At 43.7% G+C, this 16,402-nt stretch overlaps 1 protein-coding gene across 1 annotated transcript in view; it reads right to left on the bottom strand.

Moving 5' to 3' along the window:
* The window catches only part of LOC140392299 (myoferlin-like), a 309,204-nt gene that overhangs the window by 135,874 nt on the left and 156,928 nt on the right, over positions 1–16,402 (bottom strand). Inside the window, exons 32-34 of the mRNA XM_072477615.1 lie at positions 10,822–10,987; positions 6,159–6,232; positions 5,485–5,541 (exon numbers count right to left, since the gene is read on the bottom strand). Coding sequence (XP_072333716.1) covers positions 5,485–5,541; positions 6,159–6,232; positions 10,822–10,987 — 297 coding nt within the window. The remainder of the gene's footprint in view (positions 1–5,484; positions 5,542–6,158; positions 6,233–10,821; positions 10,988–16,402) is intronic.

Raw genomic sequence — 16,402 nt, 5'->3', positions numbered from 1 at the left:
AGCAAGTCTGGTGAATCTTTGTTGCATTCCCTCTATGGCAATAATATTGTTTCCAAGGTTCAGTATCATTGAAGCAAGATTTCACTACTTCTGTACTCAAACCCTCTTGCGATAAAGGCCAACATACCACTAGCCTTCCTAATTGCCTGCTGCACCTGCATGTTAACTTTCAATGACTTATTGAGGAGGACACCCAGGTCTCATCTCTAATTTATCACCATTTAGCAGATACTCTGTACAATCATTTCTCTCACCAAAGTGGATTACCTCACATTATATTCCATCAGCCATCTTCTTGCCCACTTGCCAAGTCTGTCCAATCATTTGGAAGTCAGTTTGCACCATTCTAGAGTCTCATTCCCACCTAGTTTGTGTCGTCCGTAAACTTGGATAATATTACATTTGGTTCCCACATCAAATCATTGTTATACATGGTGAAAAGCTGGGGTCCAGGTACTGATCCTTGAGATACCCCATTAGTCACAGCGTGAGAATGACCCATTTATTCCTACCCTCTTTTTGTCTTTTAGCCAATCCATAATCCATGCCAGTGTATTACCTTCTATTCCACATGTTTTAATTTTTCTAACCAACATCCTGTGGGGGCACGTTATCAAAAACCTTCTTAAAATCCAAGTCCATTGACTCGCCTTCATCAATTCAGTGAGTAATTTCCTGTTAACAAATCAATATTAACTATGCCCAGATCATGATTATCCAAGGGTCCATTTAACACATCCTCTAAATTGATTCTAGCATTTTCCCCAACTGCTGATGAAAGGTCTTCAGTTCCCAGTTTTCTCTCTCTCTCTCCCCCCCCCCCTTCTTAAAATAGTGGGGTGACATTTGCTGCCTCCAAATCTGTAGTAACATTCCAGAAACTATAGAATTTTAGATGATCACCAATGCATCCTCTTATCATCATGGTTACCCATTCGAACACTCAGATGTAGAATATCAGGCCCTTGACTAGCGGTTGCGGCATGTAGGTGGAGGTCACATGATTGGCGGTTCCTGCTAGGGATGTGTTTTATAGTCACTTTATCCCAGTTTTTGGTTAAGATTTGTTCGTGAGGAGCTGTGGGAAGGTTTAGGGCATTAATAGAATGTCAAAAACTGGCAAGCAGAAAGATCTGCCGCTGATGTGGTGAGTGGTGCAGCAGGAGGAAAGATGGGGGGGGGGGGGGGGGGGAAATGAAAAAGAGAGCCCATTGGGTGGAGTCGCACCCATCATGGTGAAGATGACAGAGGCGATAGCTGGAGAGTTCAAATTTGCTGTTGGTAAAGCGTCAGATGGTGATGGGCCTTGCTTAAGACGTGGGTGGGAGGGACTCTTGCCCCGGTGCGAGAGGTGGTGCCAACTCAGACGATGTGTGGGAGCAGGGGGAAAAAAAATGAAAGGGGTGGAGGAGGCCTTGTCACAGCATAGTGACCATTTCACCTCGGTGGATGAGGAGCTGCGGAGGGTGGCAGAAAGCAACAGAGGGCTGAGAGCCAAGGTGGAGGACCTGGAGAACATGTCATGAAGGCACAACCTAAAGATCATCGGTGTGGCTGAAGGGGTGGAGGGCCGGAGGCCTATAGAATACTTCGCTGATATGATGGCAAAGCTGATGGGGGTGGGAGAGGAGCCCACCCGGTAGGAGTTAGATAGGGCCCATCGGTCGCTCCAGCTGAAACAGAGGATGAATGAGCCACTAGAAGGCAGTGATTGTCTGTACCATGTAATAATTCTTTAAAGACGACCTTTAGGTGGCAGCACAGTGGCTAGCACTGCTGCCTCACGGCACCGTGGTCCCAGGTTCAATCCCGGCTCTGGGTCACTGTCCGTGTGGAGTTCATACATTTTCCCCATGTTTGCATGGGTTTCGCCTCCACAGCCCAAAGATGTGCAGGGTCGGTGGATTTGCCACGTTAAATTGCCCCTTAATTGGAAGAAATGAATTGGGTACTCAATAAATTTATTTAAATTTTTTTTTTTTTTTTTATAAAAGTCCATCTTTAGCCTACGTACGGTCTTACCTTTCCCGAATACACATCAGTAAATTTGCCCCTAGCTTCAGACTGAATTACCCCACTTACAAATATAAAGTTCTTTATATTATGGTCACTCATCCCCAAAAGGTTCTTTTGTAACAAGATTATTAATTAGCTCTTTCTCACTGCTTTATTTAGATGTAAAATAGTCTGTTCTCTTGTCGGTTCTCAACATAATGCTCTAGAAAACCATCCCTAACACGCTCCAGAAATGCATCCGTCAGAGCATTAGCGCTCATCATGTAGACCCAGTCTAGATGTAGATTGAAGTGACCCATGATTGCCATCTCAGCTGCTGAAACCATATATTATGCCTCTAGACTCAACTATTCCAAAGCACCCCAGCTGGTGTCCCACATTCTAGCCTCTGTAAACTGGAGATTATGAAACAACTCTTGGTGCCCACGTCTTAACTCACAGCAGGTCCTGTTCCCCCATCAACCCTCCACTCACCAGATCTACACTGGCTCCCAGTCAAGCAACACCTGGATTTAAAGATTGTAATTCTAGGTTTCAAATCCCTTCATGACACCACACTTCCATATTTCTGTAGTCTCCTCTAGCTCCAAACCCACCCGAGATATGTGAACGCCTCGAGTTCTGGTCTCTTGTGCACCCCTCATTTTAAATGTTCCACCAATGCTGGCCATGTCTTCAGGTGTCCAGGCCCCAAGCTGTGGAATGTCTACACCTCTTTCCTCACCTCCCTTTCCCCCTTTAGGACATGCCGTAAAATTTACCACTTTGACCAAGCTTTTGATCATATGACCCAATATCTCCTTAGATGGGTGCGTGTCATTATTTTATATTGCTCCTGTGAAACGCCTTGGGGTGTTTCATTGTGTAAAGGTGCTAAGTTGTTGTTGTGGGTGGTACTTTTTGATGGATGTAAAGGTGGTGAAAAATGACACTTCATGTCAGACTTATAACCATGTGCAGTTCACGTAATGGTGATCAGCATTGCAAATGAAAGAAAAAAAAAAAAAAACTAAAATTAAAGCATCGTTTCTACTTTGCCTCTGGATCTGCAATGCTGTTCGATATCCAAGAGAAAAGTAGAATTGTTAGTATTTTTAAAAGTTGCTGATAATGCAGAAGTCAAGTCCCCATCTTGGAGCCAAGCAGGCCAGGAGCTGATCTGCTTTGAGTTAACCCTCAATCCAAGGAAGCAATAGGTGTACAAGTGGCCATTGCATCTTCAGATTAAGAAAAGTAAACAAAAAAAGAGGCAGATTAATCACTTTCCTGTTTTCTGTGCGCAACAGTGTTGCATTACTCCTGGACAGGGACAGAAATCAGGCTTAGCGGTGATATCTTCCACAGACCAGGCTGCTGACAATTAAAGTCAAAGCTTCCTACACTAACATGTCCAACTGGTGTGGATTAAAATGTTCCGCCCAACCAAGCTGGGGGTTGGCTATATTTGGGGTTGCAGAAGAGCCGGGAGTGCAGGAGGCGAGAGAGGCTGATGTTTTGGCCTTTGCGTCCCGAGTAGCCCGGCGCAGAATATTGTTAATGTGGAAGGAAGCCAAACCCCCGGGTGTGGAGACCTGGATAAACGACATGGCAGGGTTTATAAAGTTAGAACGGATTAAGTTCGTACTAAGGGGTTCGGCTCAAGGGTTCACCAGGCGGTGGCAACCGTTCGTCGACTACCTCACAGAAAGATAGAGGGAATGGAAAAGAAGAAGACAACAGCAGCAACCCAGGGGGGAGGGCAGGAATCGGACAGACTCTCGGGGATGTTATTGTATATGTATAGGCACTTGTTTTAGGTAATGTACATTGGACTGTTGGATTGTATCTTGAGTGTATTTATTTTTGACAAGGCAGTTGCCATTTAGTTTGGTTTTTGTTTCTGTTCATATATTATTTATTTATTTGTTTAAAACTGGCCACTATTATTTATATTGTTTTATTGTTGTTTAAAAGAAACACTACGTACTGTGATGTTTGGCCAAAAAATCTTGAATAAAATATATTTTTAAAAATAAAAAAAATAAAAAATAAAATGTTCCGCCCATCCTTTGATGACTGTCGGAATTTCAGATACATTTGTCTATGTATTTGGTGCAAGAAGGGTAAACGCTTGGTTTGTGTGTATGACTGCTGCGAGAATGTTTTTAAAAATCCTGACGCGAGACTCTTTCATTTCCATTATATCGTGCCCATTGTGTTCCGTTTTGTAAGATGATGTAGTTAATGGGAGGAGCCAGGGTTTGAAGCAGTCAGGTGTTGAGGTTCAGAGTTAGTGTGTGGGTGGAAGACAAACCGAGAAGCAGTTTCTGAAGAAATACAGCCAGAGATTCTGCATTTTTCTGTCAGGGTTCAGGCCACACAGTCTCAAAAGACATCTCTTTACAGCAAGTATTCCAGAGTCTGCTAACTGTAATTATAAAGATTGTAACCGGAAATGGTTCTGTTCTTTGCGTGGAAGTAAAGATAGCAGTTTTGGGTTATTGTGTCACTGTGTTGCATTATTTAAGGGTAATTGTAAGCTTTTTCTTGTCTGATGTTAAATATATTTATTGTTAAATATACTGTGTTAGTAATGAAGTTTGTTTCAATATAACCATAACCTTAGTGTGCATGAAATCACTCCTGCAGCAACGTATTCTTTCTTCAGTCTTACAAAATTAAGGTAAACCATTGGGGTTTCTGTCAAGTATCCTAGCCACAGTTGGGGTCTGTGATTATAATAACCCCTCCCCCGGATCTATAGCCCAAGTTGCCAGTGCCTTCAAGGAGAAGTGAGCAGAATGAGAAAAATGTTGTAAAATATAAAAATTAAATATAGCAAACAAAAAAAGAATGGAGGGGACAAAGAATTAGATGTAAACTTCATTTAAAAGATTTCATGAACTCAAAAGCATTTTAATTTCTGACATCCAAAGAGCTTTATTGATTTACCAACAAGGGCGAGGGAGGGTCATATGTCAGGTCATGTGAGCAAAGAACAAAATGGCTGGCCCAGGAAGACGACGACACCTGGAGCTACTGACTATTAAAGTTTAAACAATTCTAAAATATATATGATCGGTTGTGTTTTCTCAAATATACTGTTATGTTTTTAATATCAGCATATGCAGGTTAATTTTTTTGGCAGGGTAAAAGAGCAAACAAATACCTGCCAATTTATTTACAAACCGAAATACATTTGTAGACACAACATACTTTTGAAGATATACCAGATTACTATGGATCCAGACTCTGAATAAATGTTTAGATTGCAAGAAAATGAGCTGATTTTCACTCCAATTTAGGAAATCAATTATTTCTCCTAGAAATTGCTAGTTACTGACAGATGGCTAATTACAAGACAAATAAATGCAGCAGATGCTTAACATTCCCATAATTTCATTTAACATACAGTGGTAGAAAACCATCCAGTATAGCCACCTAAACCCTGAGTATTGTAATCTCTTTGCATTCACTTTCCATACATACATGCAGTGCTGATGGAGTAGCCATTTTGACGACTGCTTTGGACATACTATCTACGAACTGAAAATTAGAATGCATTGTGAATGTTCGATCTTGTGTGGGTTTGAAAAATGATGCTTTTACCCACGCCAATCACTCGTCCAATATTACAATACTTTTCAAAAGGTTTTCATCAGCCACAAATTATACACATTGCACAGATTACATAATGGGCCTAGCAACACAGCAAACATATATCTGCAAAATAATAGAAACACGTTATGCAATCCATCACTTATGAAAACAAATGGAATCCGGGCCACTGCATTAAATAGAGTACCAACCAGCATTAAAAAGGTCAAGAATTGGTATTTTACACACTTACTCCAATTTGTCATTGAGACACAATTTACCTTAAGCTTTCCATAGTGTCTGGGCTGAACTATATTAGTGTGTGGATTCTACAGGATTACTGAATTTAAACAAATCATGGCCTGTATCTTGCCGTTACTTCAATCATTGCATCATCTGATCAATTCGCAAATAGATTTGAATCCTGAGCAAGTTACTTCCCCACAGATTATTTAAATTACTTCTTTAGCTTGGGGGGGGGATAAAATATGAGATCTCAGGAAGTTCACTTAAACATCAAAGCTTTGATGGATTTTTCAGGCCACTAACAAAATGTAGTACATCACCTGTGATTCAAGGAGAGGCTTTTGATCATCTTCCACATTAATGACACAATCACGAGCTTTTGAAAGTAGAGATACTGTGAAATTAAAAAAAAATAAAAATCAGACGATTATCAGTGTACTAGCATTCTCAGTGAGTACAAGGTAGTGCCATGGCAATATCAGAACACAAGAACATAAGAACTAGGAACTAGGAACAGGAGTAGGCCACCTGGCCCCTCGAGCCTGCTCCGCCATTCAATGAGATCATGGCTGATCTTTGTGGACTCAGCTCCACTCTCCGGCCCGTACACCATATCCCCGAATCCCTTTATTCTTTAGAAAGGTATCTATCTTTTTCTTCAAGACGTTTAAAGAAGGAGCCTCAACTGCTTCACTGGGCAAGGAATTCCGGAGATTCACAACCCTTTGGGTGAAGACGTTCCTCCTACACTCCGTCCTAAATCTACTTTCCCTTATTTTGAGGCTATGCCCCCTAGTTCTGCTTTCCCCGACCAGTGGAAACAACCTGCCCGCATCTATCCTATCTATTCCCTTCATAATTTTATATGTCTCAATAAGATCCCCCCGCATCCTTCTAAACTCCAATGAGTACAGTCCCAGTCTACTCAACCTCTCGTCATGATCTAATCCCCTCAACTCTGGGATCAACCTAGTGAATCTCCTCTGCACTCCCTCCAGTGCCAATATGTCCTTTCTCAGGTAAGGAGACCAAAACTGAACACAATACTCCAGATGCGGCCTCACCAACACCCTATACAATTGCAGCATAACCTCCCTAGTCTTGAACTCCATCCCTCTAGCAATGAAAGACAAAACTCGATTAGCCTTCTTAATCACCTGTTGCACCTGCACACCAACTTTCTGCGACTCGTGCACCAGCACACCCAGGTCCCTCTGCACAGCAGCATGTTTTAACATCTTACCGTTTAAATAATAATCCATTCTGCTGTTATTCCTCCCAAAATGGATAGCCTCACACTTGGCAACATTGAATTCCATCTGCCAGACCCTAGCCCATTCACCTAACCTATCAAAATCCCTCTGCAGACTTCCGGTATCCTCTGCACTTTTTGCTTTACCACTCATCTTAGTGTCGTCTGCAAACTTTGCCACATTGCACTTGGTCCCCAACTCCAAATCGTTTATGTAAATTGTGAACAACTGCGGGCCCAACACTGATCCTTGATGGACCCCACTAGTTACAGGTTGCCAACCAGAGAAACACCCATTTATGCCCACTCTCTGCTTTCTGTTAGTTAACCAATCCTCTACCCATGCTACCACTTTACCCTCAATGCCATGCAGCAACCTTTTGTGTGGCACCTTGTCAAAGGCTTTCTGGAAATCCAGATATACCACATCCATTGGCTCCCCGTTATCTACTGCACTGGTAAACTCTTCAAAAAATTCTATCAAATTAGTCAGACACGACCTACCCTTTATGAACCCATGCTGCATCTGCCCAATGGGGCAATTTCCCTCCAGGTGCCCCACTATTTCCTCCTTAATGATAGATTCCAGCATTTCCCCTACAACCGAAGTTAAGCTTACCGGCCTATAGTTACCCGCTTTCTGCCGACCTCCTTTTTCAAACATTGGTGTCACGTTTGCTACTTTCCAATCCTCTGGGACCACCCCAGAGTCTAGTGAATTTTGATAAATTATCACTAGTGCGCTTACAATTTCCCTAGCCATCTCTTTTAACACTCTGGGATGCATCCCATCAGGGCCAGGAGACTGGTCTACCTTTAGCTCCATTAGCTTGCCCAATACTGCCTCCTTAGTGATTAAATCATCTCAAGGTCCTCACCTATCGTATCTTTCTTTCCAATCAGTCACTGGCATGTTATTTGTGTCCTCCACTGTGAAGACTGACCAAAAAAACCTGTTCAGCTCCTCAGCCATTTCCCCGACTCCTATTATTAAATCTCCCTGCTCATCTTCCAAAGGACCAATATTTACCTTAGCCACTCTTTTTTGTCTTATATATTTGTAGAAGCTTTTACTATCTGCTTTTATGTTCTGAGCCAGTTTACTTTCATAGTCTACCTTACTCTTCTTTATAGCTTTTTTAGTAGCTTTCTGTTGTCCCCTAAAGACTTCCCAGTCCTCGAGTCTCCCACTAATTTTTGCCACTTTGTATGTTTTTTCCTTCAATTTGATACTCTCCCTCACCTCCTTAGATATCCACGGTCGATTTTTCCCCTTTCTACCGTCTTTCTCTTTTGTCGGTAAGAACCTTTTCTGAACACTGTGAAAGATCGCTCGGAAGGTTCTCCATTGTTCCTCAACTGCTTCACCATGAAGTCTTTGCTCCCAGTCTACCTTAGCTAGTTCTTCTCTCATCCCATTGTAATCGCCTTTGTTTAAGCACAAAACACTAGTGTTTGATTTTGCCTTGTCATCCTCCAACTGTATTTTAAATTCCACCATATTGTGGTCGCTCCTTCCAAGAGGATCCCGAACTATGAGATCATTAATCAATCCTGCCTCATTACACAGGACCAGATCTAGGACCGCTTGTTCCCTTGTAGGTTCCATTACAATACTGTTCCAGGAAATTATCCCGGGCACATTCTATAAACTCCTCCTCAAGACTGCCTTTACCAACCTGGTTTAACCAATCGATATGCAGATTAAAATCTCCCATGATAACCGCTGTACCATTTCTACATGCATCCGTTATTTCTTTGCTTATTGCCTGCCCTACCATCCTGTTACTATTTGGTGGCCTATAGACTACTCCTATCAGTGACCTTTTCGCCTTACTATTCCTGATTTCCACCCAAATTGATTCAACCTTGTCCTCCATAGCACCAATATCATCCCTTACTATTGTCCGGATGCCATCCTTAAACAACAAAACTACACCACCGCCCTTACCGTCCATTCTATCCTTTCGTATAGTCTGATACCCTTGGATATTTAACTCCCAGTCGTGACCATCTTTTAACCATGTTTCAGTACTGGCCTCTAAATCATAGTCATTCACGATGATTTGCGCCATCAACTCATTTACCTTATTTCATATACTACGAGCATTCAGGTAAAGTACACTTAGGATTCATAATAAAGACATAAAAAACAGCATAACACCTTGTTTCGCAATTTATTTTTCCTCTTACCCTTTCTCCTAATTTTCCTCGTCTTTGAACCCATATCTCTACAAAATAACCTGTCACGTAACCTGCTGCCTTGATCTCCATTAACCATTATACTGTCCATAGCTTTACACTTTCCTTCCCCCCAACTTGCTAGTTTAAAGTCCTTGTGACCAACCCATTTATCCTATTCGCTAGAACACTGGTCCCAGAATGGTTCAGGTGAAGACCGTCTCAACGGTACAGGTCCCTCCTGCCCCAGTACTGATGCCAATGCCCCATGAAATGGAATCCCTCTTTCCCGCACCACTCCTTTAGCCACGTGTTAACTTCCCTAATTTTCTCAACCCTATGCCAATTGGCACGTGGCTCAGGTAGTAATCCAGAGATTATAACCCTGGAGGACCTGTTCTTTAATTTAGTCCCTAGTGTTTGATAATCCCCAAACAGGTCCCCTTTCCTAGTCTTACCCATGTTGTTAGTCCCAACGTGGACCACAACAACTGGATCCTCCCCCTCCCTCTCCAAAATCCTTTCAAGCCGATCAGAGATGTCCCTCACCCTGGCACCGAGCATGCAACATACCATGCGGGTCTCTCGATCTGGCTTACAAAGGATGCCATCAATCCCCCTAATTATAGAATCCCCTACAACTACCACTTGTCTTTTTGCTCCCCACTCTTGAATGGCTTCCTGTACCATGGTGCAGTGGTCAGTCAATGCATCCTCCCTACAGCCCTCTACCTCATCCACACGGGGAGCAAGTACCTCATACCTGTTGGACAAGGTCAAGGGCTGAGGCTCCTCAACTCAGGATCCCCCTACCTGCCTCCCTTGCAGTCACACCACTCTGTCCCTGACCAAATTACCAGTACTTATTCTACCGGGTGTGACTGCCTCCTGAAAGAAAGCATCCAGGTAATTTTCCTCCTCCCTGATGTGCCGCAGTGTGCGCAGTTCGGTCTCCAGCTCATCAACTCTGAGCCGAAGTTCCTCGAGCAGCCAACACTTGCTGCAGATGTGGTCACTGACGGTCTCAATGGGATCCACCAGTTCCATCATCATCCGGCAACAGCACACCACCTGTCCAGTCATATTCAACTAGTTAATTAATTTAAATTATTTTTTTATTTTTAAAAATATAAATAGAACCTCAAGGATAAACCCGAACACCAACAAAAACACAGCCCTCTCTCGCCACTCACCCAAACTCAGTCACTCACCTAAACTCAGATGCACTCTGTTCCAATCAGCACTCCGTGACTAAAGGCACTCCTGCCACACCTTTTGTGCACTCACCTCTCCCAGCACTGTCCCGGCTCTCTCTCCTCTCGCGCGGTTTTTGCTCAGTGACAGACAGTGAATACGTTACTTCAATTATATTACACATTAAAAAATGGCTATTGCTGATAGCTCACCTAACAATTGCACTTCAAAAGTGACCCACAATTAAGCACTTTGGAACATGTGAAAGATGAGACTAATAAACCAAATTTGCTCTCTATACTGAGGCTGCAATTTCTGAGATGGCAATTTCTATCAGAAGAAAATTCAGAAAATACCTTTTGACTGCATTCCAACAGTCTCTCTTTCAGCATATGGATCAATCCGAAATCCTTGCAGAGAATGAATTGTGCACTGTCCAACTACTGGCTTACGTCCAAATGGTCGGTGGTCAATTACCTTTATGACAATCGGAGGAGCGTACATTTCCTCTTTTGGAAGCAGCTAGAACCAAGATCAGAAATGACAAGAGCTTAGGGTTATTTTCAGGTCCATCCACTTAAGACAAATCTTTATTCGGCGATGATAGCCAAAATTCATTCTAGTATTTGAAATGGTCAAAAAATGGGAATTATGTACAAAAGCAAATTTGTGATGGAAAACTTGCTCCATGCAATTCCTCAACCTTCAGTGATATCCTAATTGCAGGACATTAGTTCAGATTTGCGACTCAGATATCATTCTGTACTCATCTTTACTAATGGACTAGTTGCCAAATCAGACCTTCAACCCAGCCACCAGAATAAAAGCGAATAATTCAATAGATTGACTTCTTTAACAATCTTATTATTCTTTATAGCAAACAACTCACATTTGAGATTTTAAACACTTTCTTGAACATTTCTAAGCAATTAGATTTTCTAAGTAACTATGTGCACTGATCAAGATGAGTCAGACAACGTGGTTTTAGTTTAAGCCTTGGTCACGAGTGTGAAATTCCTCGATAATTTTAGTGAAAATAAGTTTGCACCCATGTAAATGTTCCTACTATAATGGCCAAAAGTAGCATCACCACCTCAATGGGTCTAAGCTGCCTTCTAGGAAGCGCATTATTGAGTAGGATACAGAACATGTGGCTATTGAGACAGACATTCTTACAATGCCTAGTAACCCCAAGTACAAATACAAAAATATAACTTGGAGGTCAAGAAATGCTTCCGTAGCAACAGTTTGGTTAAATGCTTTAGAATATCAATGTTAGCACAAATGATCATTTTAAACTGTGCAAGTTCCACGAGATGTCATTTTATTTAAAATAAAATGGCAATGGAAATGGGAGCTTGAAGCATTATTGGCTTGGGCCAGTTCTGCATATAAACTGGATAGGCTGTGGAGGGGCCTAAATCAATGTGCCGATTGCGATGTGCCTGATTGCAAGTTGCCGATCAGGCTTTAGAGTGCTGCCGACAAGATATTTTGTGGAGCGATGCTCATGCGCAGGGTTGCTAGATTCCGCTGGTTTCCATCAGCTTAGTTTGTTTATTCCTAATGGTATGACTGAAGTGATTCACAGGTAAAGCAAGGGCATGTAAAGTGAGGTTCACGCTGATTGCACACAACATGGAGAGCTGTGTACTCCCTCTGTATCTAGTAAAAGTGTAGGTATTTATTTTGTGTTGACTATTTGAGGTTGATGACAGTTCTATTTATGTGAATGAATGCACTTTCTGGAACACGTTTCCCTCGGTGTACCCGAACAGGTTCCAGCGTGTGGCGACCAGGGGCTTTTCACAGTAACTTCATTGCAGTGTTAATATAAGCCTACTTGTGACAATAAAGATTATTATAATAAATATTCGACATGAACTAAATGCATTCAATCTTAAATCGGAGGGCCATGGTTAGTGAACAAGCCCAATTTCAGTCTTGCATGACTTCTGGTGGCGGCCATGGAGTGAGTGGTCACACACAAGACAGCTCTGGCTTGAAGCTGTGAATCGGAGCTCTTTTTACCCGAAAAGGGAGAATTTTCATGGGAACGTGTAGCTAAGGTGTGGAGAAGCTCCCCCGGGTGTGGCATGTCTGCTGGTTATCAGGCCCAGCAGAAGGTTAAAAACCTGACCAAGGAATTGGAGGAGAGACCTGTGGCGCAGCAACAATTGGAAAGATAGTTCATAATCATAGAATTTACAATGCAAAAGGAGGCCATTTGGCCCATCGAGTCTGCACCGGCCCTTGGAAAGGGCACGCTACCTAAGCCCACACCTCCACCCGATCCCCGTAACCCAGTAACCCCACCTAACCTTTTTGGACACTAAGGGCAATTTAGCATGGCTAATCCAACTAACCTGCACATCTTTGGACTGTGGGAGGAAACCGGAGCGCCCGGCAGAAACCCATGCAGACACGGGGAGAACGTGCAAACTCCACACCTGGGAACCTGGAGCTGTGAAGCAACTGTGATAACCACTGTGCTACCGTGCTGTCCCTTGGCGGAGGGGGAAGGGTCGTCATATATTGGAAAATCCCAGATGGAGCAACTGATCATGTTTATTAAAGAGGAGTTCCGCCAACAAAGAAAGGAAATGCAGGAAGCCCGATCAAAGGCCATCCAAGGTGGAGGCACAGGGATCACAGATCCGAGAGATGGAGAGAGTGATGTCTGACCACAGTGATCGGGTGCTGGCATTGGAGGCGGAGGTGGGGCTCCTGGGGGACCTTTGCAAGTCATTAAGAGCAATGGTAGGGGAGCAAGAAAACAGATCTAGAAGGCAGAACCTGCGTATCTTCAGCCTGCCTGAAGGTGTGGAAGGCACGAGTGCCACGAGATACATCTCGAGGATACTGGCAGGGCTGGTGGCGGAGGGGGTGCTGGACAAGGCCCCAGAGGTGGATAGAGCTCACAGGTCTTTAAGGCAGAAGCCAAGAGCGGGGGAGCCACTGTGGGTGGTGATTGTGAAGCTCCACATGTTTGTGGAGAAAGAGAGAGGATCCTGCCATGGCCAGGGAGAAGCAGAACTGTGAACGGCAGGGGAATAAAGTTCGAATATCAGGACATTGGAGCGGAGCTGGTGAAAAGGTGTGCAGGGTTCAACAGGGCCAAGGCGGCTCTCTATCGACGGTAGATCAGGTTTGGGGTGCTCTACCCAGCGAAACTGTGGGTGACTGATGAAGGCTGGGAGTTTTATTTCAAAACTCAGAGGCGGCCAATTACTTTATTAGAAAGCATAAACTGGGGAGAACTGAGGGAGGAGTTTGCACAACGGAGTTTGGAGGATGCACTAGTGTGGGGGCCAGAGGGTGGGAAGTGTTTCTTTCTTCTCAGATGGAGGGAGTTCATTGTGGTGATTTATTTGTTAAGGAGCATTACGTTTGCAAGCCCTTCTTGCTGCCCGAGGTGGTGTTAATTTTTTGGAGGAGGTGACCTGTGGTTTTGGATGTGTATTTGTTTGGGTGGGGGAGGGGGGGGGTCCATAGAGAGCCATTTACACAGATCAAGGAGGGAAGGATGGGGGGAGGGGTAGATAGGAGGAGCCTTCGGGCAAGAGCAGCCATGCTGGCAGGTAATGCTGGTGAACGGAAGTGAGGTGGGGAGATGGCCCCGAGGGTTGGCCAAGAGGGGGTGGGGGATGTGACGTGGCAGTGTTGTAAGGGAAGCGTGGTCAAGGAGGAAGGGGGCCATCTTGGATGGGCCCGGTTTAAGGCGAAATTAAAGGGGATAGAATCAGTAGATGTAGATGGCGGACAGTAGAGTGGAATGGAGGCACAAGCCTCCAGTAAGGTTTGTAACATTGAAGCCTACTTGTGACAATAAGCGATTATTATTATTAACATGGAATGTGTGGGGTCTGAACAGGTCGGTGAAGAGATCTTGGATATTTGCACACCTGAGGAAGTTGAAGGCGGTGTGGTCTTCCTGCAGGAGGCACACCTCTGGGTGAGGAATCAGGTTAGGTTGAGAAAGGGATGGGTGGGTCAGATGTTTCACTCAGGATTTGTCTCCAAGTCATGAGCGGTGGCCATTCTGTTGAGTAAGAAGGTAGGGTTAGTAAGTGCCATGGAAATATGGGATTGGGGTGGGAGATATGTGATGGTGAGCGAGGTGCTGGAGGGGATGCCGGTGGTGCTTGTGAATGTCTATGCATTGTAGAAACCAACTATTTTCTAATACACCTGACAGGTAAAAGATAGCTATTTAGTGTAAATATCAAGTCCCAGTTTTAAATACCTATTTTAAATTCAGGATTTCAGCACTCATAACCTCAGGTCATGATTAAAAGACATAATTCAACAGAGACACAAAAAGCCTGACACACACATAAGCAGTAGAGATTAAAATAACACTTTTACTGGGCAAAGAGGAGAAAGCCATTGTTCTAACAAATATAATGCCAAAGACAGTTTGACACTATACTTGTGCTGTACCATTTATCAGATCAAGGACATAGCAACACCATAGGAACATTAAGGTGCTTTTGTCCACAATGTGGACAACAGCGAAGTCTGCAGAAGTCCAGTTTGAACTGGATTTGATAATGGCACAGAATCGCATTCCATAACATGCACAGGTATTCAAACATGAAACGTTTAAAACTAATGTTGCACATTGAAGATTGACAGCTAACCATCAAATCAAAGTCATTTGATTCTAACCCAAACCAATTAGGATGACTTAGAGGTGTAGATAGATGGCTAAAGACTGATATGATTTTGTATAACCGTGAGGGTCTGTACGGCCATCTTTATTCCAGAATCATCCTATACTTTGATCTAAACTATTCGCTGTCTCTATTTTTCATACTTTCACTTTTCCATTCTAACTCTTGAAGTAAATGCAAGCTGTTTTGCCGTAAGCAAGAAACCATTTTTGTTTTATTTTCAAAATTAAATTGTGTACAAGTTGCTTCTCTTTAAGCGACTCTCAATTGTAATCAAAAAGAGGCAATAAACGATCATTATTTGCACCGAGAAGTTTTAACTCCGATTTCTACTGAGTTTTAGTGACGCAAGCTCCTCACTAAATCCGTATGGTGGATCTCTTTCATGCACCGAATTGGGACGATGTAGGATTTGTGAGGAGGCTGTTTGGAGAGATTCCAGACTTGCCCAACTATCAATTGATTATGGAAGGGGACTTTAATTGTGAGCTGGAACAGAGAGTGGACAGGTCAAGCCACAGGTCAATGGGAAGGCAAAGGAGCTGGGAGGGTTTATGGAAAGGATGGGTATGGTGGACCTGTGGAAGTTCAAGAACACAGGGAAGAGGGAATACTCCTTCTCGCATTTGTACAAAGCACACTCCAGAATTGTTTTTTTGTGGGGAGCGAGATCTGTTGGTAGGGGCAGAGTATGTGGGAATCATAATTTCGGACCACGCGCCGCACTGACTGGAGGTTCGACTTAATTCGGGACAGGAGCAGAGGCCGGGTTGGAGGCTAGACTCGGGCTGTTAATGGACAGGGGTTCTGTGATAAGGCTCGGTCGGTGATTAAGGACTGAACCAAAATGGAGAGGTATCAATGGCCTCAGGTAGTGTCGGAGCCGGGGAAGATGAATGAGGCGTTTAGGGAGTATTATGAGAAACTGAATAGGGCCAACCCAGGGGGTGAGGAAGGAGAAATGGGGCAGTATTTGGATGGATTGGGGTTCCCACGGCTGGATGAGGAGAGGCGGCAAGCGCAAGAGGAGCCATTAGGGTTTGAGAGAGGTGATGGAAAGCACAAGAGGGATGAAGTTGGGCCCGGGGCCGAACGGTTAGCTGGCGGAGTTTTATAAGGCGTTTGCAGCAGAGATGGCGCCACATTTACTGGGGCGTTTAATGAGGCGCTGGAGAAAGGGGAGCTGCCGGAGATAATGACATAGGCGACGATTACACTAATACCAAAGAAGAGAAGGAAGGACCCACTAGAGTGTGGGTCA

This window comes from Scyliorhinus torazame, chromosome 16 (assembly GCF_047496885.1).
Source record: "Scyliorhinus torazame isolate Kashiwa2021f chromosome 16, sScyTor2.1, whole genome shotgun sequence".
Lineage (NCBI taxonomy): Eukaryota > Metazoa > Chordata > Chondrichthyes > Carcharhiniformes > Scyliorhinidae > Scyliorhinus > Scyliorhinus torazame.
The sequence above is the reverse complement of the archived record's forward strand: the minus strand, read 5'-3'. Positions and strand labels throughout refer to the sequence as shown.